We start from the raw sequence: 26964 nt of genomic DNA on the forward strand, positions 1-26964 counted from the left end.
ACTACATGCATTGAATACATTATACACGTCATTCTAATAAATCATTTTAATAAATGTTATGTTAACTTTATTCGTCTATTTTCTTTCGAGACCGCTACAATTTAGTGTCGTTATCTAATGGCTTTGTTGCTTTGGCGACTTCTACACGGTAAATACCGGTATAAGACAAATATATTCTGAATGAGTTCAACAGAATTAGGCAATGAAATACATGTATTTTGTTGTATCTGCGATTGAAGTCTTTAATACTTTGTCATGTGATTAAATGACAGGTATGGTATGGTTACACCTTGCTACTTATTTCACTCCAATATTAATGTTTCTCGCTGCTGTATATATAACAATGTATTACGAAAGACGTGCAGAAAGTTTCACTTACTTATCATCATCATGTGGTTTTGAAAGATTACATCACAATTCATGAATACAGAATTGTAACCTTCTCGCATTGTATGTAGTATTGCTATATTTCCCATATATCTTATGTGCTGTGACTCAATTTCATAGAACCCTGTCCTTATTTTTAGTTAATTTCTAACACAATAATAATGATTGCATTGATACAATGCAAGACCGAGAAGATCCTATTTGTCATAAAAATCTAAAAAAAATTCAATATCTCCTAAACAATCCAGTATTATAACAAACAAACGTGTTTTAAATTATTGTTATTTCATCCATATAATATATTCCATGGGTACAAACTAACTATTTGATGTAAGTATACTCTTAGCCATAACGTCATTCACAGCCTGTATATATGGCAGTAGTAAAATTTTATATATAAACACAGTGCGAGATTTGCCGCTACACCTCTTCAGATTCTTTGACTGCTGAATGTATTGTTAAGTGTAACTGTAAAATGCTGATGACAATTGAACAACCATACAACATATCATCATCTAGAAGATCACACTGCAAAAGTGGGGTGGCGCTCTTCATGACGAGATTTTCACAGATCCCCGAATTAATTTATGCCATCATTACTATTTTAATATTACCTCATCATACATAGGCTGAACAAGACTCAAAGTCAGCACTCCTGATTATACATAAGCTTATGTACGTACGCGTGCACACACATACATACATACATACATACATACATACATACATACATACATACATACATACATACATACATACATACATACATAAAACATGTGAACTTATATATGTCGATTGAGTAGTTTCATTTCCAGTGCAAAGTAATGTTACCTTCCATGACAAATAAACAATAGATATTTATCATCATGTACAGACGCAGTCAACAGATTTGAAATATTAATTAAATGATGATAACAAAAGGGTAAAGTCATGGCGAATATAGATGCACTGTATTGAAATGTGAACACCTCGGAATGGTCCCAATGATTGCCATGGAAGGCATGCGTGGATTCCACAAAGAATGGTTTTGGTATATATATGTATGTGTATTCCCTGTAACACCGGAAGTCTTAGCATACTTCATTTTCACAAAATTATGTTCGTTAATAATATCCATGTTTATTTTTGTTTCACTTTGAAATTACAAAACACGACATGACGCCCGTAAATTATATCATATTTGCACTTGTTGTTAATGCAACACATTTATTTAAACCTGTCAGCTAAAAACGTCACAAATACATGAAAATATCTATATTTCTCTTATATCTGTCATGTCATCATAGTGCAAAGTACAGAACTTTTGAAATTGTTATTGTATATTATTTTATATAAGTAACGATATGTCATCGCTCAGTGACTTATACAAAATGTGCAGCAGTTGTCAAAGGAATATAGTCATATGTGTTATGGCTTGCGAGAATAGTGTTGCTTAAATTAACAACCAAACGAACACAATACCAAAGATTTAATGTACATACAGTTTTAGCGATATCGTTTCAGTCAAGTGTAAAACACACACAGTACTTGATTTAGTATGGTTCAAAGTGATTGACATAACAGATCTATGGTCAGGGGTGAACCATTGTAGAAGTACTGTTAGATATGTACTTTGATACGTAAATCATGTTAAGCATTTTGATGATAACTTTCACTGAATTGTAACTTGAGTTCCTGGACCTTGATTATATTTTCTTATGGTATTCGGTGATATTATTAATGTGGTTTTATAATAAGTGATTTTTTTAGAGAATCAAAGCATAATCTTTAGTAATGAAAAATGTTTATTTGAAGGTTTCAACTTATGCTGAAATATTTCCGTTTAAAATAAAGCGTATTGTTACCTGATTGTATAAAATACCTGTGATCATAAAATATCAAATCTGCATAGCACATGTGTTTAGATATCATGGATATTACATCAACATGTTATGTTGGAAATATTTGTTAGTCTTTGTTGAAGAGACCTTGTAAGGTACACCGCGTGACCGGGCGCCCTCACACATCAGTAAACCCCTTTCACCGGTGAGGGCGGAGCGACACGACAGTCAATACTGTAGACTATGAATATTAATTAGTATGATTCTTGAATTATATATCAATCAATCTGATTTTTTGTCAGCTGTTTATCATTTATCTGATTGTTTCAAGACTATTTTGAACCACTAAAAATGTAAAACTTAAATTCAAAGTTCAATTTTTAGTTTTTCTACTATCAACATGCAAATGTTTCGCTCGGATCCGTCTAAACATTCGCCGACAAAAAAAATGGCTTTACAAACGGCAAGATTTAAAGAAACCTTAGTATCTAATAATCATAATCTGCTAGTTATCAATGTTCGATGTCATTAAACTGAGCTAATATTCCATGCACTAGTACTCTTGTTAATGCTACTGTATCATAACTGTATTCACTCAGTCTTCAATTTCAAGATCAACCTCTTGTCTTTGGATGCCTCGATCAACCTTTAAGACGAAGAACAAAATACATTATTACTAGTTGTAGATTATTTTAATACATTAACATGATGTTATTCATCCCAGCCCATGAGACTTATAGGACACCTTCGACAAATATCAATACATTGCTGTTATTGGCAGTACAGAGAAGCTAGGGTTAAAAATAAGCCAGCGTAAGTTCACTGTTGTCATTGGCAGTACAGAGAAGCTAGGGTTAAAAATAAGCTAGCGTAAGTTCACTGCTGTCACTGGCAGTACAGAGAAGCTAGGGTTAAAAATAAGTCAGCGTAAGTTCACTGAGAAAGAAAATACAATTTAACTTTCCGCCGTAAAAATGCGGCCTCAATTAATGTATAGCTGTATTCCTAACCTGGTTGGTCGCTAAGTACTTTAAATTAATTTATTGTTGACTGACAGAGTGATGTATTCCGTGTTAAGTATTTCGCAAACTGTCATAGAGACTACAATGTAAAAGAAGGTGAATTTCGTTTTGTACAACACTATTGGCAAGTCGATTTGATTTCTTATTTAAAGACTTTTCTTGTAGAGTATTTCTAGACATTAATGCAAACAATACCTTATTGTTAGTTACTGTTTGGATTAGGCATCCTTTAAACACAAATACTAGTAATACTCGTCTTGTCTTATCATCTCTGTCACTTCATCTTAATTGTGAAATGAGCACTTGTCTGTTTAGAGATACCACTGCCAGCTAGCAAAGGAACCTAAGATTAAACTAGTACATACTTGTATATGATACCCGACGATATAGCGCCACATGGCGGTCCAACCCAATAAATCCAGTGGTTTGTCCAGATACCGTAAACTAAAGCTGGACCAAAACTACGAGCGGGGTTCAAGCATGCACCAGATATCCGGGTACTGTTGAAGAAAAAAATCAACATACAAATAGAGAATGAGAAACTTCCTTCAAAATTTCGAGTGTTGTTTCAAATTAATGGATATTGCTTTAGCAGAGATTTCACTGTGTCATATTCATAAGTATGGCGTCCATATCACGTTTCTAGTAAATTTTCAATAAATCTAATAGGCCCACATGGCACCGCTTATAGATATTTACAACATTTGGTTTCATCAGGGTTACATTTCTTAGAATTAATAAATGTCTCTTACCCAGCTAATATACACAGTGCAATGACAAAACCTACAGATATAGCTCCAAGGTTACTGGGTGGCTGGTCTACTAATGCTGTTAATGCCGTTGATACCAATGCCATGCTTAAAATCCATTCACAAGCGAGGGCTTTCACTGGATCACTGCCTGTCGGGACGAGAATGGCGCCACCTAGTACGAAATCGTATTGGGCAGGTGTAAGCACTGCCTGTGAAATAATGATTGAATGGAAAAACGAGATTGTTAACAGATTTACAGTAGACGCAGATCTTGGCGTGGTTTCGAAATCACGTCAATCTAGATCTGATCAGGCGTTAACATAGAATTCACCTCAGAAATAAAAGTACATATATTAAACTGTTCTTTAAGAAAATTCCAGCCACTTCTCGGTTAAAATCAAGAAAAAAATCAAAGGTCATATTCACATTTATAAATAGAAGTCAACATGATATCATAGTCAAATAATTTGTTAAAAATCTTAATGATTGCTGAATATTGTGTTAACTTGAAATGGAAAATTATGATTGTCGATTACTTGAAAACAGTATGGTGAACCCCAAATTTCGTTTTATTATTTCAAAAGGACCAAGAACAAACGTTCATTTGGACAATTAAAGTTCTGGTTTTTGAAATGAAAAATAACCACACAACACGACCACAACTTTGGGAAAGTGTGCATAGAATTTCATGTTGATCTTGTAATTGGGGATCACAGAATTACATATGACTCCATACAGTTGTAAACGGAGACATTGATTTAATGCTATATACTGTACTAGTAGGTTAAATTCATATGTGTGCACCCCATGGAGACACCTTGATTATTCCTACGGATATCTTTTGACATATCTTGTATTCAAATTTCATTAAAGATTAAATACATCGTTCCGAAATAAAAAATCATGACCTTGAAGCACTTTAGTAAGGTGTGGCCAACAGGCCAATCAGCGGGGTACGGTGTAGATAGAAGTCAGTGTGAAGATTGAAAAACTAGAGTAAAGGCAGTATGACTGTCCAGTAGAGAAAGGTGGGCAATTGAACTGCCTCACAAGTATTATTATGAAGCATGTAGATTTTTAAATCTAGAACTTGGGAAAATTCTAACCATTTACGATCTCGACCTAGTAATAATTGTTTACCTTTACGAGTACCGACCCCAACATAGCTCCGAGTACTTGAAAAGCTGTGTACAAGAACGCCATAAAAGGGTGCATGGCGCCACCACAAGCAACACCCAATGAAATTATTGGGTTGAAGTGGCCACCGCTGAAAAACAGAAACAAAAAAGGAGTAAGAAAGATAAAGATATGGATATATATAATGATATTGTAATTATGGGTAAGGAGAGAATGTTATAGTTTTCCAAAAGCCAGGTAATGTATTTCGAAATTTCATTTCACCAAACCAATAATTTGATTACCATGTTTTACAAGTTCTACAATTATCTTGTAGTGTTCTGATATTACATTTACATGATGTGGTATCGTCTAATCGTCAAGTGCAACTACCTGACATGATTTGCCGCTTACATAAATCGTTCAATTCATCTATCATCATTATGTACTGTTTAAGTAGATAACAAATTTGTGGACATAATTTATTTGGCGTGGCATGTCAAAGTGACATGACAAGAACTGGGTTTGTATCATGTATTGTTCCTATACAGATACTAATATATTAACGTCTGGCAGAACCACTGTCCCTGAATATAGATGAGATCGAGAACACAATACTATAAACCAAGTCAGTGGTCTGTGACACAGTGACAGAGGTTAAACATACACTTGACACAAAGTGGCATATTTCCACTCCTTCTACTAGTATCAAATGTTTAGAAAATCGAGTATACTTTCACATCGGAAGTTTGCAATTTCAAATCGTGCCAACAATATGAAATAATATCCTTCTGACCTTGGGTAAAATGTTAAATAAAACGAATCCAAATCTGTGTTATCAAATACATTCATTACCAACACGGATAACTGACTGTGACAAGCTGACTTACACTCTCAAGAGCGATGCCAGATTTTCTACTCAATGTAGTTGACCATAGTTGAGTTTGAGTTATTAATATTATACACAATTGACATCGAAAACATCAATAACTTTACAGTTTGTCTTCCGTAGAACTTAAGCAGTAACTGTGTATTGAAGGCCCTACCGGAGCTAAAACCCTCCTCAGGTCAAGTCCATATAAAAGATAATGGCTATGGCAACAGTGATTGCCTAAAAACATTGTTTGGTTCCGGTTACCTGACCCCACCTAGTTGTTCACTGCCGACCCTAACTTTTTTACATATTCGAGAAAAAAGAAAAGAAAATCGCGAATACTGTGAAGTCTCGCGAGAAATAGTGAATGCGGAAACTGACATTAACTTAAAAGACAATATAAAACTGTTCTTCCAATCTGTAATGGCTGTACATCTGATGGGAGGAAACCAATAACACAGAGACCATATGGAAAACAACAGAAAACATAACTACCTGAACTAGACACTCACATATGATTTTTTTAAATCTACCTAACCCCCCCCCTCCCCCCATTCTAAATTGTGCGTAATTGGAACCACGTAAATGTTTAGGCCTTATAAGACTATTTCGTAGTAGAATACAATGGTAACCCTATTTCGTAGTAGAATACATTGGTAACCCTATTTCGTAGTAGAATACATTGGTAACCTTATTTCGTAGTAGAATACAATGGTAACCCTATTTCGTAGTAGAATACAATGGTAACCCTATTTCGTAGTAGAATACATTGGTAACCCTATTTCGTAGTAGAATACATTGGTAACCCTATTTCGTAGTAGAATACATCTGTAACCCTATTTCGTAGTAGAATACATTGGTAACCCTATTTCGTAGTAGAATACAATGGTAACCCTATTTCGCTGTAGAATACATTGGTAACCCTATTTCGTAGTAGAATACAATGGTAACCCTATTTCGTAGTAGAATACATTGGTAACCCTATTTCGTAGTAGAATACATCTGTAACCCTATTTCGTTGTAGAATACATTGGTAACCCTATTTCGTAGTAGAATACATTGGTAACCCTATTTCGTAGTAGAATACATCTGTAACCCTATTTCGTTGTATTCTACATTGGTAACCCTATTTCGTAGTAGAATACAATGGTAACCCTATGTCTTTGTAGAATACATCGGTAACCCTATTTCGTAGTAGAATACATAGGTAACCCTATGTCTTTGTAGAATACATCGGTAACCCTATTTCGTAGTAGAATACATTGGTAACCCTATTTCGTAGTAGAATACATCGGTAACCCTATTTCGTTGCAGAATACATCGGTAACCCTATTTCGTAGTAGAATACATTGGTAACCTTATTTCGTTGTAGAATACATTGGTAACCCTATTTCGTAGTAGAATACATTGGTAACCCTATTTCGTTGCAGAATACATCGGTAACCCTATTTCGTAGTAGAATACATCGGTAACCCTATTTCGTTGTAGAATACATTGGTAACCCTATTTCGTTGTAGAATACATTGGTAACCCTATTTCGTTGCAGAATACAATGGTAACCCTATTTCGTAGTAGAATACATTGGTAACCCTATTTCGTAGTAGAATACATTGGTAACCCTATTTCGTTGTAGAATACATTGGTAACCCTATTTCGTTGCAGAATACAATGGTAACCCTATTTCGTAGTAGAATACATTGGTAACCCTATTTCGTAGTAGAATACAATGGTAACCCTATTTCGTTGTAGAATACATTGGTAACCCTATTTCGTTGTAGAATACATTGGTAACCCTATTTCGTTGCAGAATACAATGGTAACCCTATTTCGTTGTAGAATACATTGGTAACCCTATTTCGTTGTAGAATACATTGGTAACCCTATTTCGTAGTAGAATACAATGGTAACCCTATTTCGTTGTAGAATACATTGGTAACCCTATTTCGTTGTAGAATACATTGGTAACCCTATTTCGTTGCAGAATACAATGGTAACCCTATTTCGTAGTAGAATACATTGGTAACCCTACAAAACGTCGAAACAAATATCTTACTGACACTATTACATTTTATCGTCTGGCTCAACAAAAGTTTTACCGACAGTGTTTCATTTTGTTGTACGGCTCAGTAAAATCTTACCAACAGTGCTACATTTTATAAAGTACACTCTCTAATTAAGTTCAAAATATCTCAACGCATCATTTGATGGATTTATAAGTCTGAGTCTATCTACTGTACTTAGCCCATAGTTCACCCCAGGGTATTATGCTTAAGTCGGGCTCTTTCATCTTTATATGCTTTGTGTAATGTTCGTTTTTCTTTGCCAACTTTTACCCGAACCTTGCTTTGACTGAATTATTTGTGGGAGTATAGAAACCATAAATACAATATTCTCGTAATTTACTTTAACACCAACCATTCCAACATACAATTGATTAGTTACATTGTAAAGGTCGTTGTCAATTGCTGTGAAATGCCTGTAAGCCTAACATAAACTATGACACTTAAGCTTGATTATTTGTACAAATGACTTTACAAACACGTAACACCAATCATACCTATACATCGTTAAACGTTGATGTTTGCCTAGTGTGTATTTAAATGAAGCTTTATTGGGCTAATTACAGTATAGTAGCAGAAAAGGGCCTTTCCATTTATAAACACTTTGGCGTTTGTGTATGAAGATAGTTTGACCACAGACAAGTAACTTGTTACTTGTCTACGGTTTAACCTAAAAATGTAAAATTTGCGAATGCAATGTAGTATTGGACTAGACTATTCCATGGTGTATGGGACCTATATCCATAGTCGAAGTAAAAAGAGTATTATGTATATATATATATATATATATATATATATATATATATATATATATATATATATATATATATATATATATATATATATATATATATATATATATATATATATATATATATATATATATATATATATATATATATATATATATATATATATATATATATATATATATATATATATATGTCAAAGTGTTGATAATCACCATCATTTTCCCATTTAAAAAATAAGCCTGTACCAAATATAATTATATCATTTTTTGGGAAAAATACGTGTGTTTCATTCACTCGGAAAATATTCAGGACATAAGTGTTTTGTCACCACTCGTCTTCGAAGTGTATAGTTTAGTCAGTCTAGCGGAATACAATCGTGCATGTTAAACAAGTGTTAATAAGTGTAATTAGCATGTGAAGCAATATATTAGTAATCCTACATATTTTCTGTTCATAAATAGTTATTGACGCTCGATTTTGAGTGAACTTATCAATCATCAAACCTCTCCAAAGTAAGCTAAACAATAGTATTGCAGATTACATGTAATGTACAATAAGTATACATTTTTTGAATACCACTGTGAGTAGTATGTCTGTCAATAGATATTGTAGTACTTGAATACATCCCTTTCATCATCAAATACCTCCCTTGTTAGATAACTATGCATGTTAAACAATATAAATAAAACAAAGGTATTAATATTTAATAGATATAATAGATCATTAAAACTTCAATTGGATACCGAGATCGTCTATAGTTATAAGTATCTAGGGATAGAATTTCAACCCAATGGTAAGTTTGATCTAGCAATAAAACGAACTTTATAAAAGGCAACAAAGGCGTTCTATTCTATATATTAGAAAATTAATCACTTCTTCCACTAATATAAACATTCCAACATGGATCAACATATGTGATCACGCTATTAGACCCATATTTTGGTATTTTAAGACTTTGCCAAAGACACATTACTTGCATGGGAGATTGATATACCTTGTACATGCTAATTATGGTAATTACTAATTAATTAAGACTTTTTTTATACATTCTACATGAAGGGGGTTGATGATAACAATCACGCTAAATTTATTTCCCACTGTACTGCAAATCAAATGAGATATAACCTGCATATATTTGTATTAAAATGTTATCAAATTTGAATATGTTGATTATAATTTTATGTAATATACATATTAATTATGCTGTTGACTAAACACATATATTGCTTAATATGAGTTTGTTCATATAAAGGTAGTTTTCTATTTCAATCCTATACTGGTAAACGTGTAACATGCCTTAGTAATTTTGACATGGTGTATACGTATACACTATATGTTATTCAAATGAATTATACTAATATTAAAACCACCAGTTGAAATTAAGCTATATAAATGACATAGGAGCCGTCAAATCATCAAATGATGGTCCTAGTATGATTTTTCACCCTTATACCTATCCATAGACATGTTACTTGCTATGTTTGTTTGCGAAAACAACATTTTGTGTACATGGTATTGCCGCTAATTATGCTAATTAATAAAATATCTCAATTTTCACCATGTTCCACTACTTAGAATTTTATAGACTTTTAATGTTATTCAGCACAAAAATCTAAATAAGATACACTAAAAATATTTTCTGTTGCAATTATGTCCGGGTCAAAGGTCAAACCTTATTTTGACTGATCTACAAGGCAACTTAAAACCTTTTACTAACTTGTTAACGACCGATCTCAGTTTGACGCCGTGTTACCGTGTGCCTAGCTAAACAATCTCAAACTGCTTTCCTCGATATGACTGTCTCAGATGGGTCCTGACTTCGTTTACTTTGGAATGCGATTAAACAATCCATTTCAAAAGGGGTTACGGTATCCCTTGCCATAGGGTTATTGACTGCTGTCCTGTGACCTAACGTACCTACAAATAGCAGAAAGCCAACAGGCATGTAGTATTAAGATAAACGATGTATAGGGTTTCTACTTCATTAGATTCTATTCTTTTCGTGAACCTACAACAGGGGTACACCATATGTATGTCATTCGGGCCATATCGGGTTTTAGAAAAGTTAGAGAAAGAATTCGACAAATATTTTTTTGACAATATTTTCATTATTGTGCACCTTACGTGTAGTTCCAATTGCTTCTCAATAACACAGCCACACAGGCAGTAACTACACGTTGTTGCAACTCAACCATGGACAGTGGAGGAGAAACTCCACTATCTGAGTTGCAACACAGTAAATCTAGATACATGTATTGATGTAGGTATGATTACATGGGGCAGCGAGCATGTAACTGATTGATCGATCGATTGATTTATTGATTGATTGATCGATCGATCGGTCGATTGATTTATTGATTGATTTATTATTTAATTCAATGATTGATCGATTGATTGATCAATTTTTTTGGTGCAATATAACTTATTTTGTGTGTGATATTGATCAATTCACTCATTGAGTTTTAAAACTATTTCTTTTTCTTTCCCTGGTTACTTTGCTCTCAGCTATATCTCAGACCACTAGCAGTCTGAGGCTGTATGTAATTCTCTCTTTTCTTTATTGACTAAATTGATCAATTTCACACACAAAATAAGTTATATTGCACAAAAAATGATCGGTCAATCGATCAATCATTCATTCAATCGAATAATAAATCAATCAATAAATCAATCGATCGACCGATCAATCAATTACATGCTCGCTGCCCCCTGTGGTGTGATTGGGCACGTGATACAATAACGTGAGAAAGCTGCATAGACAACTGCAGTAGTAGGATCATAACGAACTTCGTCTCTCAAAATGACAAGTCCTTACATAACACTTCCCTACTTCATATACTTTGATTTCAGATCATTCCATTCTCCATGATGTACTAATCTGTGATGGGGTGGGACGGGGTGGGGCGGGTGGGATGGTTGTGGTCGTGGGGTTAGAATGTCACTGCACTGACCCTTGCCTATGGTGAGCTGATGTGATAAACCAACTCTTTTTCATATGAAACATATTTCAACGATAAAACTCTTCCTTCTGTTGACTTACACAACTAACCTTAATACATACTGTGATATAGGTATTGTCAAGTAAAATGTAGATATTACGTCACAGTATTGTCATCACTGTGTTCTAGGTTGACGTCATTAATTTCAGACTGAAAGCAACCCTATTGTCACATATTGGAATACGTCACTATTTTTTCTAGTTGAATGTATGTCTACCACACAGGCAAAAACTACAGTACTTGTGGAGTTTACGAAATTACAGTAATATATCGTTATTAAAGCGAGTTCAACAGCGTGGTAACTACAAAGATTGAAAATATTCGTCCCTGTAGGCACCACTCACTCCGAGTCTGTTATGTTGAGCTTTGTAAAATAAAACATATATACACAACTTATGTAACATTGTCATCACCTGTTACACTTGTTATTACAATTTGCTACTAGTATATACAAGATTATAATGAACTGAGTTATCATATTTTTATTCAGACGACTTCCTTCATTCATAGATGTTGGAGAAGACACTCCAGGATCTATGCTATATTACTCAAAAACGTACGTAACACTATCCAGAGAAGTTAATGACAGTTTTAATAAAACAATTGACTTCCATAAGTGAGGGGTGGTGCTAATTCATGCAAAGAAAAACAGAAAAATTATCTATTAGTAAAAACTAAAGTTTTCTATCCTCCCGGTGAAGGAATTACCCCCCCCCCCCCACCCGCCCACAAATATGCATATACAAAACGACTTACGGCTTCATTGCTTGCAGACTAGTACGGCAACTGACACACATTTCACATATCATACAAAACCGCAACAGCAACTACATTTGTACTCCAATCCAACACCGGTACCAGCAAAAATATAAACCCAAAACAATACACACGTGTATAAGATAGGAAACAAAATTGTTTGCATGTCCCAACGTCCTAACGTCCTAACGTCCTAACTTCCGAAGTTACCCAATCTGATTAAAATCGAGTGATCGCCGCCTTCCCAAAGAAAGACAAAGGCGATCACTCGGAACAAAACAAACGCCACAACACGATGGAAATAGAGGTAAATAAAGCCATCAGAGCTGCTTTCACAACATCGGATTTTAATCAGATTGCTTCTTACCTTACTCGACCAACACCAATTATCAGAATCATAACCATAAATCCATTACATGCCAATAGTAGTAACTCAGCCGCTGGATCGGCGTTAGTTTTGCTTGGATATCGATACAAACCAATTAACGAACTCACAAAGACCATTAACATCGTACCGTAAAATTCTGCAAAAAGGGGTCTGAACACATTTTCCATCAGCGTAGGTCCTGTCCATTTTTGGGTCTGTACACAGTCTTCCATGTCAAGTTTAGCTTCCGATTTGGCGGATGAATCTGGTGACGGTCGCTCCTCTTTGTCTTCGAGTGTCGATAATTCTATTTCAGCGGTGTTAGATTCCATGACTTTAAATCTGCCTTGCGCTAACTTTTAAAGGGACGTTGTTTTCAAACGAGTATTGTTTATGTTGACTTTCAACAGTATCTCTCTGGGACACCTTTTAAAGCACAGTACATAATTATATGGATATCTCATGTTGTAGATTCACCTATCCCATCGCTCGAACGATGTTAAATGATTCTTGATTGACACTATGTTAGACGAGGGGGTGTCGTTTCTGTCACGACATCAGTAAATCTTCAGCCTTGGTTGATTAGTTCACAACTGAAACCTCGAGTACTCGAGTACATTAGGGCCTGTGACGCAACGTTAATTTATTCAAGATGACGTCGACTTATGAATAATTCATATATTCATATAATAACTTTATACCCTTTAGCTGTCAAAATGTTGACTCAGTGTTTGACATGTACAGAATTAGCAGTCCTCTACCGGAGCTAATATTAAAGTTTGTGTAGCGGGGTATAACCATAGACACTGGTGTTAATTTGAAAGTGTTGGGAAGACGCTATCATGATTTTTAAGGCTATCATTGAGTTTATATGTTAGACGAGGGGGTGTCGTTTCTGTCAGGACATCAATAAATCTCCAGCCTTGGTTGATTGGTTCACAAGTGAAAACACCGAGTATGTTGAGAGTGTTTACAATGTATAGCAGCTACGAAAGTCAAAACAGTCAAATTAGCCGGTGTATTCTGTCTTGCTCTGCTCTGACCTATCAAGTAATGGTACCAAATAGTGCACTTTAGGGACAGGTCAGTTTATCCACCCGGGGGGGGGGATTGTTCCATCAGGCCAACGACAAGTCACTGACCACCCTCCGTAAAACTAAAAACAGACTGACCCCCTTTCACTTATTTCTAAAACATGATGACTCCCCCCCCCCCCCCATGTCCTAATTACATGACAGGTGTTTCATCATGACTCAGAGTTGACTGCTTGACTATGTCTCGCAAATACTTTATAAGACATCAGAGTATCAGAAACTATTCTCTATACATAGGGTTGAAATATAAGGTCAGCACATCTGATGGTTGTATCACATTGGTAGGGACAGTGTTGGACAGTTTCTTACTGACGTGACGATCATTTCGCATCTTTCGAGTAAACAAATCAAATATGCTGCTGAAGTTGAAAACAACCGAGCATTAGTTTTGTTAATTCATGATAGGCTGGAATTAACTATGGCTTTATGTTCATTTCAGTTATATTTTAAACAATGTGTTGAAACTAATGTCTTGGGAGGGAAGGAGCAGTGAAAACAAAGTGAAACAGGCTTCATGTTTACATGAAACAATTGATAAGTTTATTCCTTTATGGAATCCCTAAATCGACAAGATTTCAGTAACAAGTGCTAGACAATAGACACTATTTATGGTTATAGACATCATATATTTATATACAGACATTATATAGTACATGTATCTACAAAACTGAGTTAATTATAATACTATACCATGGCCTGTACACATAAAATGTCTTTGACATTAATTTTACAAAGTACAGGCATATTCTTCTAGAAACTACCAAATCAACAATTGTAATTCTGTATTTCAGTACTAAAACCTGTCTTGACGAAAAAAACACGTATCGAGAAGGAAACATTCGCTTTCAGCTTCACATTGTTATATATATCTATATCTACTTATCGGAAAAGAGCGTTTTGACATTTGATGTCGATATGTACTAGAGTCCATACGTACTTGCTTATCCGAAAATGTATACTCTATCTTTTTTAAATTTGTGAATAAAGTATATATCTTATAATAGTACAAGAAGCACAATATGTCAAAAAAGTACAGTCACGTGACACTGGTTTACAGTCACGTGACACTGATTTCCCTATAAAAATAATAGAGGAAGACAATTGTTGCTAACGAGAATGAAGTAAATATATAGTCCCGTCCGTCCTTAATTACAACAGAGAAAACAGTATAAAGAATGAAAGCCATTTTTTTGCAACAGATGATCAAGAAACAATTGCTAAGATCACTTCTATTGTGTAGTACTATGAATCATGTTACACGTGTACTGTAACGGCATAACATACATTTATTTATCTATTTATAACGTCCATAAAGTCCTGTCTTGGTCTATTTGATATAAATTCTCACTGTTGATATTTCAGTCAGATAGTCTAACACTTGGTTTAAATTAGCAGTGAAATTGGATTTCATTATGAAGAACAAGAATATGGGTCGGTATATTTTTACGATAAAGTACACGGGGAAACTATCAACCATATTTCAATGAATTATTGAGCTCCCCCCCCGCCCCCATCAGATTTCAGTGATATAGATTTATGTACTATATGCAGCTTTCCACAGCCATGAACTTTTAGAAACCATGTCACAATACGCAATGTCGTTATAACTAACCAATTTGTACATCTAATCGCATTTTCACATTTAATAATACGTGATAACTAAAAGCTATCAGGATAAACCCCATGTCATTAAAATTTAAAATCAGATTAACCTAAGTCTTGGGATCCTTTTTAAAATATCGAATTGAATATAAACTACTTTCCGCATTTATGTACAGACAATAAAGACGATCGAACGAATCCTAATAATCCCCACGTGTACTTAGTCTGGAAGCCTAGCCTTTATTGTTTCACGGTTGGTCTATAATTCCGATCCAAATTCGTTGGCGAATGATAAACGTATTGGCTAAAAACAAAAGAATACTTCCATACGGCCCATAGAGTATGTCTATATGAAGAACTTGGAACATGCAGAATCCCGCCTGACGATAGCATACAATGTGATGAGATTGGTATGTCTTCAATCTTCCTTTAATATCCATCTTTTATCAGGTGACGCCAAAAGTAATCTGATCAGAGAGACGAGACACGATTAAAGCTTCCTTATGTAGATTTTGAAAGCAGCTTTAAAAATGAAATTGTTTCCCTAAAATAGTATATCATAACATAAATTTCAGAATAATAAGGTGGTGAAAATATATTTTCTTTTTCTTCTTCTTATATGTATTGTAATTCAACATTTTTTATTCTCTTCTCGGTCTTCGTCAATAATTCTGTCATGAACAATTGAAGATCGCTTCGTGCGAAGGGCATAACAAATATCGATGAGATGGAGATTTTAGGCCCCTGAAGTTTAGCTAGGGGAAAATGAGCACGTATCCTTCAATAGAAATTTACCTTGTACGTCTGTTAACAAAGTACGGCAGTTAACGGTTGACTTACCTGTAGACGAGACCAGAACATACAGCGCCAGCTGGCGGTCCAACCCAGTAAACCCAATGATCTGTCCAAATACCAGAAACCACTGCTGGTCCGAAACTACGTGCTGGATTCATTGAAGCACCAGACGTTGTTCCACTGTTGAAATAGAAATATCAAATCAATTGTATAGATGTTGTTTTATTCTGTTGAGTGACATCATTTTTACAGCAAGTGCGTTGAACGTCAGTCTAGTGATTTGATAACGAAATGGCCACCTTGGCCTACTAGGGCCTCTTAGACCGCAGATACTTAGCTATCTGACTCATCATACTAGCTTGCAAGTTCTGGCGATTGACATTTTCAAGACAGATAGCCAAATCTCTAGGCTATATCCGTATTTTCCCCAGAGTGTGAAATTAAACATACTACTTAACCGAACTGTTTCATTTTACATTATCATATTTTCACGAGTTCAAATGAAATCCAGGGTCAGTCTAATTGATAGATCAGTCTTAGATGACACACACACACACACACACACACACACACACACACACACACACACACACACAGATAAATAAATGCACTCTAGCCTCGGATCGTTCACTAGATGAAAACGGTGATAATATCAAACCATTATCGATATCCATCTTTGCAATAATATAAATGACAAAACCAAGCCGTCAAGTGGGACGCCTGTGCATGTGAGTAACTTATGATGAGGTATCGTGGAGACGACATTGAAGTCTAGCAAACCATACCACATAACATTATTATACAGATAATACTATTTACTTTGTAGCCAATTCATACATCCATCTCTCTTGACATTGTTAGAGGGTTTGATATTGTTCTGATCGGGTCAATAAGGTCATCTGATTTATCACACTATAACCAGCCCTTATACAACCAACATCATGACAATTTTCTATCATAAAGCTCTCTTGACAAAATTTACAACGCCTGTTTTCCCGATCTGACCTGATTTACATTAAATAATCCTATATATTACAATATGGCTCCAGGCCCCGGCTAATTGCAATCACTGTCAGCACTATAACCACAGTCGCAATCTACAACCATGAAAAAGACACCAGTGTGTTTGCTGGAATGAAGTGAGCCAAGGAAAGTGGATGCAAAGACAAAATTAAGTAAAAACAATACAACTGATACAAAAACAACAGCGAGTGACTTTGATGTAGGTTTACACAACACTTTTATCAGCTTGTTTATGGAAGTTATAATGTAACGGTAACAGTCGGACTCCATCATTATAATGTGATCTCTAGCTGTAAACAGAGTTATGGGATCCGAGGCTTATATAGTGTTTACACTAAGTTACCGACACTAAGTACATTGTATGTCTTTGCATGAAACTTATCTCATTCCTGCTGACCACAAACAAGCATATGCACCGGTGTTTTTTCTCTGGTTGAAGAAACCTTGCATTTGTTTTGTGCTTATTTTGTATGCTGTTATACAGTCTGTTTTTCCTTTATAATTTGTGACTTTTTTGTTGTTAGTGCGAGTTCAAAAGTAATCGTAGAAATAAGAAATGAAAAAGATCAGAGTACAATATACATTTGTCAGGAAACAAAACTAAATTTAAAAAATGCCATTTGTCATCAAATGTTTGCAACATATTGTTTCTCCTAGAGATCATGAAGTGTTCGGTTTTGCATCAAGTGTTCGGTTTTGCTTCACCACTAATATTGTCGATCACTCAATTAAAAGATGGGAGTATACTTTTAATGATGAAATGTTCGGTTTTGCTTCACCACTCTAATGTTGTCTATCACTAAATTAAAAGGTGGGAGTACACTTTTAATCTTCTTACACTCATAGACCGTTTCCTTGACAATAATGAATAAATGGGTCACTGAAAGTAAAGGATACCCTAAAGTACTTAGTTTGGTTGTAGAATTCTACGTGGTCTCTGGTAAGTTACGTCACTGAGAAATGAAGCTATTCCAAGTGGTTTGAACACTGTCACTCTCTACAAAGCGATGTACTAAATTTTCCTCCGTTCTCACAAAGACGGTACACAAACAACATGAGGGTGATACTGTAGAGTTGTATTATATTATTATTATTATGTACTAATTTGTGACTTTACACGCAACTTCGAGTCAAATAAACTGTAATTTGTACTGTGCTATGCTGTGCTGTGCTGTACTATACAGAACAGTTATTGTACTGTACTGTGCTGTAATGCACTGTACTGTGTTGTGATGTGCTGTACTGTACTGTTCTGAACTGCAGTTGCATGTATCTGGTACTACTCTACTCTACTCTACTCTACTCTACTCTGATACTTAGTTAGAAAGTGTTCAACCCAGCGATTGTTATTTCTACATATTCTATATTTGATCCCAGACAACTAAAGACCTCACTGTAGTGTTCTGAGGCTTGATCTTGTAATTGTTGTATAGATCAAACCATGCTATGTGGTTGTAAGCCACCAACATTAGTTCTGAGTGTGCTAAACTTATCTATACCATTTGTATTCTCCAGATTGTGTATGTAAGAGTTGTTTGACTTACCCAGCTAATATGTCAACTACTACAGCTAAACCAATTACCAATGGTGCCATGTTGCTGGGTTTACTTTCAACAGCTGCTTGTAAAACTGTGGATACCAGTACCATGGTAAGTATCCACTCACAACCTATAGCCTTGTCTGTGGCTACACCTTCACCTATTAACGTTGCCCCGCCATTGATAGCATCAAACTTCTCGGCGGTTAACACAGCCTTTTGACACAAAGCAAACATGTAAGTATGACATTTCAGACATTTGACAAAATGGAAACGAATTGTTTGATGGATGGATGTAATTTGATCATTAGGTGTGACAATTGACGTCTATTTAAGACATTCAGAAAATTGACCATTGTGAAGGCCAAGTGATGGACCTATACAATGACATTCGTTGATCCAACACCAGAATTTCTCACACGACCATTAACTCATAATCACATTATAGTATGTCTATAAAACGCACATTTACTGTCAGAAATTATTTCATTTTGTAAGGAAAATCTACAGATTGCTCACTTTGTGACACAGTTATGACGATTTACTTTCGCAATGGAATGAATATATTGAATTGTAACGACGACCATATAAGAAATTATCATGGCTATCTCAGCATTGATGTTTAATTAATGACTTCTAATGACCATGTAATTCCTTTTGACCTTCGATTTAAACTAATAAAGATAGGGGGTGCCATTTTAAGTAGAAACATCGAAATACTATAGAGAACGCATATGAGAGGTGTATATCATTAAAAAGTGTTATCTGAAGTGGTGTTATTTGTACAGTTATAGTTATGATATAATTTGTATTACCTAATAAATATAAACTGATCATGACGGATTTGGAATGCATATACAACCTGTACAAAGTTTACGTTATCAACAAGGCAAGCACATATATATACATAGGTACAGGTATTGGAAAGGTATGTACGGCTCGTATGTTGGTCCGTGCTAGTTACCAACCGATAACCTTGTGACCCTCTTCTCTCCAATAAATGCATGAAATGTGTCAGCTGTAAATTTGTAAAACACCATGAATGACAAGCTGAATTTCGCTGTAATTTCGATAAAATACGTAATCTGCAAAGCCTATACAAAAACTTGTCTGTTTACACAAAGACATAATTACAAGAATCACACAATTTAAGTTTTGATTCTGGTGTACAATTATTTAAAGATTACAATAGTTACTGGTGAAGTAAAGACACTAGGTGGTCATAGACTTAAAAAATCAAAGGCGAAGGTCTTGGGGGTGGAGTTACAAAGTTCGACAACTTATTTGTCTACGAAATACGACAGATTTATAAATAGTCAGTTATTTATGTGAAATTCCTACTATTATCACCATTATGCTTGAACGTTGCAATTTAAATTTACAACTTTGCAAAGTAAGTAATAATCATGTTAAAAGTTGCAGGTATCTGGTCGTTCACTACCAGATAACAACAATAATAATAATGTTAGTTTTTATATAGAGCTTTCACACAGTCTGCTTAAAACGTTTTACAAGTATTACCCCTGGCACAGACTAATAGCGGCACAGCGGCCCTTAATACTTCCTCAACTCCCCGGGGAGATCCATTGCCGCCTCTGTAAGCACGTAGGATTAAAGCATTCACATTGCAACCACCATCCTACCAGGTGCCCAATTACACAGCTTTATTAACTCAGTGGGGGTACAATCGTGGTTCAAATCTTGCCGAAGGATCTGATATTCAGACACAAATGGCACCGACTGACCTCGAAGCTGCAGATTCCAAGCCGGTCAATCTAACTATTCGACCATCATGACTCTGTCTCTACACCGTATATCAGAGAAGTGCGAGGATAATATTTTACGTTTATATTTTTACATTACAAATATTTAAAACCTAATTTTGACGTAGATTCATGAATACTATCAATTCCTATGAATGCAGTTTAAAATTAAGTTGAGAGATTTCCAAAAGTTGGAAAAAAATGAAAATATAGCTCAAATGCTTTTGGCTCAAATTATTTTGGTGGAAAAGCATTCGATACTAAAAGGTTAAAACGAGCTTTAAAATGATGTGTCTATTATCCTCTAATGTAAATAAATAGAGAATTTAAAATTTGTAAATAAATAGAATTTAAAATTTGTAAATAAATAGAGAATTTAACATTTGTAGCATTGCATTTATATGTTATCTGACTCACCATGACAAGTCCAGATCCACAGATAGCACCCAATAATTGGAACACTATATACAGGCATCCTACAATGACATTTAATTCTCCGGCTATCAGGATTCCTAACGTCACACAGGGGTTAAAATGGCCACCACTGAAAAAGTATAGTAAAGGTTTAATTTTTTCATTACCAATACCATTATCGTGGTGGTGGGGGTGGTGGGGGTGGTGGTGGTGGTGGTGGTGGTGGTGGTGGTGGTGGTGGTAGTGGTAGTGGTCGTCATCGTCGTCGTAACAGTCTACAAACAATGTCAGTTTTGTTTATTTGAAATAATCTCTGCCCCCCCCCCCAACTTCCATAATTTTCCACGGGAGTGGGATGGAGGGTGGTGGTGGGGGTGATGGTGTTTGACATTCCATATCAGAAGCATGGCCGGGGGAACATGTTACGTGGAGATTAGTTTTCCGATAACGGTATACATACATACATACATACATACATACATACATACATACATACATACATACATACACACACACACACACACACACACACACATACATACATACATACATACATACATACATACATACATACATGTACATACATACATACATACATACATACATACATACATACATACATACATACATACACACACACACACATTCATACATACATACATACATACATACATACATACACACACACACACATACACACACACATACACACATACACACATACACACATACATACATACATACATACATACATACATACATACATACATACATACATACATACATACATACATACATACATACATACATGTAGATGATATGTAATCGTCCTTCTCAATAGATACTATATATGGACGTGTTCTTATTCTAGGTCATCGCATAACCAACGGTACAAGTGCACAATTATGTTTGGAGAACTAACCCCTGAAATCTACACTTGGGATCACACCAAAGTTCGGAATTTCGTTTGTCTATTGCTTTCTTTCTGATCGACAATCATTACATACTGTATTCACAATTGAAGTCATTTTAAAGATAAAATTGGTGACATTGGGTGACTTCACCTTGGCCTATTAATGAGACGCCTGGGCCAGTTGGATGACTTCACCTTGAGACGCCTGGGCCAGTAGAATACTTGTTTATATTGCGCAGTATTTATTACGCTTATCACAAACAATGACCGTTGTCATGCCACCAAAGCTGTAGTATTGAATAGCTGTCGATAACGTGTCATGATAAAATGTTGCTAATTCTAGAAAGTCGCTGAACATTAGAAGAAGAGTCACGTCTGTACCTGTAAACATGCTAAATGAGATTCATGTTAAAGTTCAGTTATCTTGTTAACCCTGGTGACATGGTTTATAATGACTAAAAATAAAACGTCTAGCAGCACATTAATTTGTTATTGATCAACCAAATGGTTTATAATGTCTACCCACGAATCGGCTAGCACTGTTACACTAATCATCAGCTATTTATATCCAACTTTCCCTGTTTATGATAACTAATGCTATCCATTGAAAAAAATTAACCGCTTATGATCTTCCTATTCAAAAGGTAATAGAACATATATAATACAATAATCATATCCCCGTGATTTGGGTTCTGTTGCCATTTATGTGGCGACCAATCAACTTCTTTTACACACCCCAGATCACCGAACAGTCGACATCCATCTTTCATCTATTTTATTTGCAGGTGTTGTCAAAACAGAAGTGTCTTGATCTTATCTTGATGTTGTCAAAATCTTACAATGCATGGTGTTTGCTTAGTTTTGTTCTCAGGCAAATACCTAGTTCTTTTTAGTCCTATGTGTTGTCGTACTCCCCTTATATAGTTTGATATATTATGGAACGCAAAAGAAAACTGCTTACCTTGGTGCACCTATTCCTGCAATAAGCATCGCAATAGCAAATCCATGAGCCAAAGCTGCCACAAGGACACTTGTCGCATCATCCGAGGCTTCAGCAACGCCACTCATTGAACCGAGGAAAACAAACAACATTGTCCCAAAAAATTCTGCAAAGCAAGGACGTATAAATCTTTCCATCACAACCATCGGTGTCCATATCTCTATTCGGTTGACGTCGTTTTGAGCGTCATTGATGAGTTGGTTATTTCGATCCGTCATCTTTCGTTCTGTCTCCGAGTCGAGTTGTCCAACTCTGCCTTCGATATCTGACATTTCTAGCTGACCAGAAGTCCCGGTACTGGAGGTAAGAGCCATTTTGAAACAAAGACAAAAAGAAAAAGAAGAGAGACGTGGAAATGTGTTAGAAACCCACTGTTTTAAACGTTGTGTACTATTGTTATCGAATGCCCTAAAAGTGACCGCTCCTATAAAGAGTTGGTTGCCGTACAGTACCCTGGGCCTTCTATCGGATATCGTCACGTAACCTTTGTACGGCAGGTATTGCCAATTATATTGGCATGTCCAAATCTAACCCAAAAGTTTCTCAACTACATAACTCATACGAGTTTTATTACTTACCTATGTCAATAATGGTGCGTGCAGTGTGAGATTTAAGTAATATCTCAGAAACTATGGAGGAAGGCGTTTCTATATGGACGCTTTGACATAATAATGTGAAGTGGTCACTAATTACTTTGACAACAAACAACAAGATACAGAGTCACATGATATGACTTCTGATTGATGGAATCATGTGATGTGTGTAGTAGTAGTAATCAAAGTTGTGATCTGTTTTATTGACTAACGTCTAAATGTACCACAATGTATATGCTGATACGATATTATTCCCCGAAGAATTTGAGTTCATCTGCAGCACCAGACATTTACTATGAATAAGTGAAGAACTGAACATATGCTTTACCAAATTTGGGGTTTTTCTTTTGTAGTTTTGTAAGACCAGAATCGTGGCAGTTGTTATGCTCACTTCATATTATATGACTAACCTTACCTTACATTACAAGACCTTGCATTACATTACATTACATTACCTTGCATTACATTACCTTACGTTACCTTACCTTGCATAACATTACATTACATTACATCACCTTGCATTACATTACATTACATTACATTACATTACATTACATTACATTACATTACATTACATTACATTACATTACATTATGTACTACAATTTCCTTTGCGCGAGCTACCCTAGCAGATGGTCACAAAATCTATCCCAGGAACGTTTGCCTTGGTATTACTATCTCACGAAGCTCGCCACGCCAGCTAAGGTAGATGCACTTTAGAAGAATAGTTAAATCTAGTCATGTACAGTATATCGTATATGTACACCTAATATGTTATGACGTACAGCCTAATCGCAGATTCGCAGTCACACTTGACTTGTTTAGTAGGAGGGTGGACAAGTCGAGATCCACTTAGATTTTAGCAGGAGCTAGCTGTTGTTGGTAATGCAGCAATTTGAAAATTCAAGTCACATTCCTATGTTTCTAAGTCCATCTGCCTTGGCTTGGTGCGGAGAGTTCCTTGAGATCAAGTCTCTGGGTTACCCTAAATCGTATACATTGTAAGAACGTATAATTTTCAGGTATGTCGGTGTACATGTATTATTAATATGACAACCGGGGAACAACTGTACTTTATTTTTTGCCATGACAGATCCATCTTGCAAACATTCTGCCAAAAAGATTTTTCTTGAGTAAGATAATTTGAATTTAGCAGTGTTTTTCTTTAGCCAAACTATAAACCTAAGGGTAGTTAAGGGTAGTTAAGGGTAGATAGATATCTGTCAAGCAAGACATGAAATGTTCAGTAAGCCTTACTGAGATTTTTTGTTGAACCAGGCCAGATGACGACTTCAACTGTAATGGTAGCAAGGTATACGGAACTTCTATCTCCAGCGTTCATGATCGACCAGTTTCATATAAACGTTGTAACTTCTTTCATGTAGATATTACCCTATGTGTAAGTACTTGCATCAACAAGTACATCATGTTTGGCTAAAATTTGAGCTCACATGACCAACATGTTATGAGGGGATGCTGCCGGCCTTGAACCAAACCCACAGATTGGAACTTCTCCCACAATAGTTTGATGGCGCTGTGACACCCTATTGGGGCTCTATGGTTAATGTGTGCAGTGTCGGTGATTTCGAGGGTGTTCTATGTCTGTTACTCGAATTTTAATACAGTTATTTTGCTTATAGTAAAATGAACATATATAGACCACAGAGTACATTGAACTACCCTGGCATTTGTTTTTATTTGTACTTTCTTAATTTCTCTAACCGTTCAAAAGTTTTTAAAAGTGAATTTATCTGATTTGAAAAAAGAAATAGTCGTTAAGGGCATTTTATTTGTTCAAGCTATGACCTTGACTGTATTTCATCAGTACTAAACCTAGATATGACTATCCGACCCCGTATATCGACTTCATGTTTGCATGAGATCTTTGCAATCTATCAAATGAATCCATGTTATCGACGTAAACGGCGTCTTTATATAACTTTACATATGTTTTCCTTTAGAGTATTAAATGACCTATTTGTATTCGTTAAGGTGGGTACCGGCGATTGGCATAGTTTACAAATGTGTAGCTTCAATACAACGATATTCAATTATGACCAGCCATGAGTGACATACCTCTAATCAACTCAGAGATTACAGATTGAAAGTTAGTTAGATTTACACTTACTGGTCGTGGACATCATTTGTCCGTCAGTTCGTTCAGTACATGCACCATACAACTATCAATGACACAGCTGTAGTGGTTACAATCGGGGTTAAAATGACGTCACAATAGAAAGTCTTTTAGGTCATCGTGTCCAATTCAAAACATGGCCACAAATCACGTGACCGATTAAGTGTCGGTTTGGCTGTTATCAAAGCATTATTATTAACGATAGAACTGTTTTAGTATATTAAAGTGGTAAGGTAATAACGTCCAGTGTTATTCAAAATGCAATATATCCAATATAGAAATAGGAATTCATTATATAATGACAAATCGTATTTCATACCAGAAAGTGAAATATGACCGTTGATACATACCACAAACTGAAAATCGTTATAGCATTTGTGTGCTACTACTAACGTTATTTAGACGATGAGATATAGGTTTTAATATACAACCCTCACATAATAAGTATACTTAATACAATCAGCATAGGAGATTCAATCACTTTCAGGAGACTTTAACTTATAACTGTGCAAACTTTATAAACTTAGATAGAGGAGAGCAATTTAGATATATACTACAATCAAAACATAAGGATATTATAACCGCTCTCTACATATACCTGGATGATACATGTAGTCAATAGACACACACTAGAACTACTGTATACTTTAATATTTATATTTCATAGATTATTATTAACTTTATTTTGTTTAAATACCAAATTAGAAATGTAAAATTTTCTAAACGGCTAAAATAAAGTGTTATCTTATCTTATCTTATCTTATAATTAAAAGTACAGTGGAAAATTTAGAATTGAGTCGTCTGTATGAGATTTTCAGCCCCTAGTAAAGTTTTCATTTAGGATAAAATATTTATACATGTAGTTGAAAGGACACTCTTTTCAAATGATTGTTACTTATAATATATTTTTTTCATTGCAATAATGAGGAATATCACAATAATATATATAGTTTATGACAAGGGGTATTTTATTTTATTTGAATTTATTTTATTTTATCATGATTTGCAATTACTTCTATCTGGGTCAAAAGTTCTACCTATAACATCTATTAAGACACTATAGTACATGTATCGCCATTATCCTTCTAATACTGACTATATACGTTGATACTAACTTGGTGAGACTTACACGCCTTTACAGTTCAACAGGTGGATTGTATGATTTCCAGCAGATTCGGCCTCGGAATGTTTT

At 35.2% G+C, this 26964-nt stretch overlaps 2 protein-coding genes across 3 annotated transcripts in view; both read right to left on the reverse strand.

Annotated features, from left to right (window-relative positions):
• Positions 1 to 2802: 2802 nt before the first annotated feature.
• Positions 2803 to 13237, reverse strand: LOC144434829 (uncharacterized). The gene is made up of 5 exons (XM_078123340.1): positions 12906 to 13237; positions 5122 to 5248; positions 3982 to 4190; positions 3591 to 3729; positions 2803 to 2853 (listed from the first exon to the last, which is right to left on the reverse strand). The coding sequence occupies exons 1-5, from the start codon at positions 13235 to 13237 to the stop codon at positions 2803 to 2805; spliced, it is 858 nt and encodes a 285-aa protein (XP_077979466.1).
• A 1569-nt stretch (positions 13238 to 14806) lies between these two features.
• The window catches only part of LOC144434800 (aquaporin-8-like), a 35313-nt gene continuing 23155 nt past the window's right edge, over positions 14807 to 26964 (reverse strand). Inside the window, exons 1-6 of one of the 2 annotated variants that reach the window (XM_078123304.1) lie at positions 25767 to 25824; positions 23008 to 23343; positions 21137 to 21263; positions 18964 to 19172; positions 16442 to 16576; positions 14807 to 16068 (exon numbers count right to left, since the gene is read on the reverse strand). In XM_078123304.1, coding sequence (XP_077979430.1) covers positions 16020 to 16068; positions 16442 to 16576; positions 18964 to 19172; positions 21137 to 21263; positions 23008 to 23318 — 831 coding nt within the window. In that variant the 5' untranslated portion in view covers positions 23319 to 23343; positions 25767 to 25824 and the 3' untranslated portion in view covers positions 14807 to 16019. Of the gene's footprint in view, positions 16069 to 16441; positions 16577 to 18963; positions 19173 to 21136; positions 21264 to 23007; positions 23344 to 25766; positions 25825 to 26964 lie in introns of those variants that run through there. The other variant, XM_078123303.1, reaches the window with a different exon arrangement.

The sequence above is a fragment of the Glandiceps talaboti genome, chromosome 5 (assembly GCF_964340395.1).
Source record: "Glandiceps talaboti chromosome 5, keGlaTala1.1, whole genome shotgun sequence".
NCBI classification, from domain to species: Eukaryota; Metazoa; Hemichordata; class Enteropneusta; family Spengelidae; genus Glandiceps; species Glandiceps talaboti.

Coding starts and splice junctions, on each gene's coding strand:
- LOC144434829 (XM_078123340.1), bottom strand. CDS start 13,237: ATGGAATCTAACACCGCTGAAATAGAATTATCGACACTCGAAGACAAA. Junction 3,730..3,981: donor GCACTGTGTATATTAGCTGG/GTAAGAGACATT, acceptor TTTCTTCAACAG/TACCCGGATATCTGGTGCAT. Junction 2,854..3,590: donor CGGGTATCATATACAAGTAT/GTACTAGTTTAA, acceptor TTCGTCTTAAAG/GTTGATCGAGGCATCCAAAG.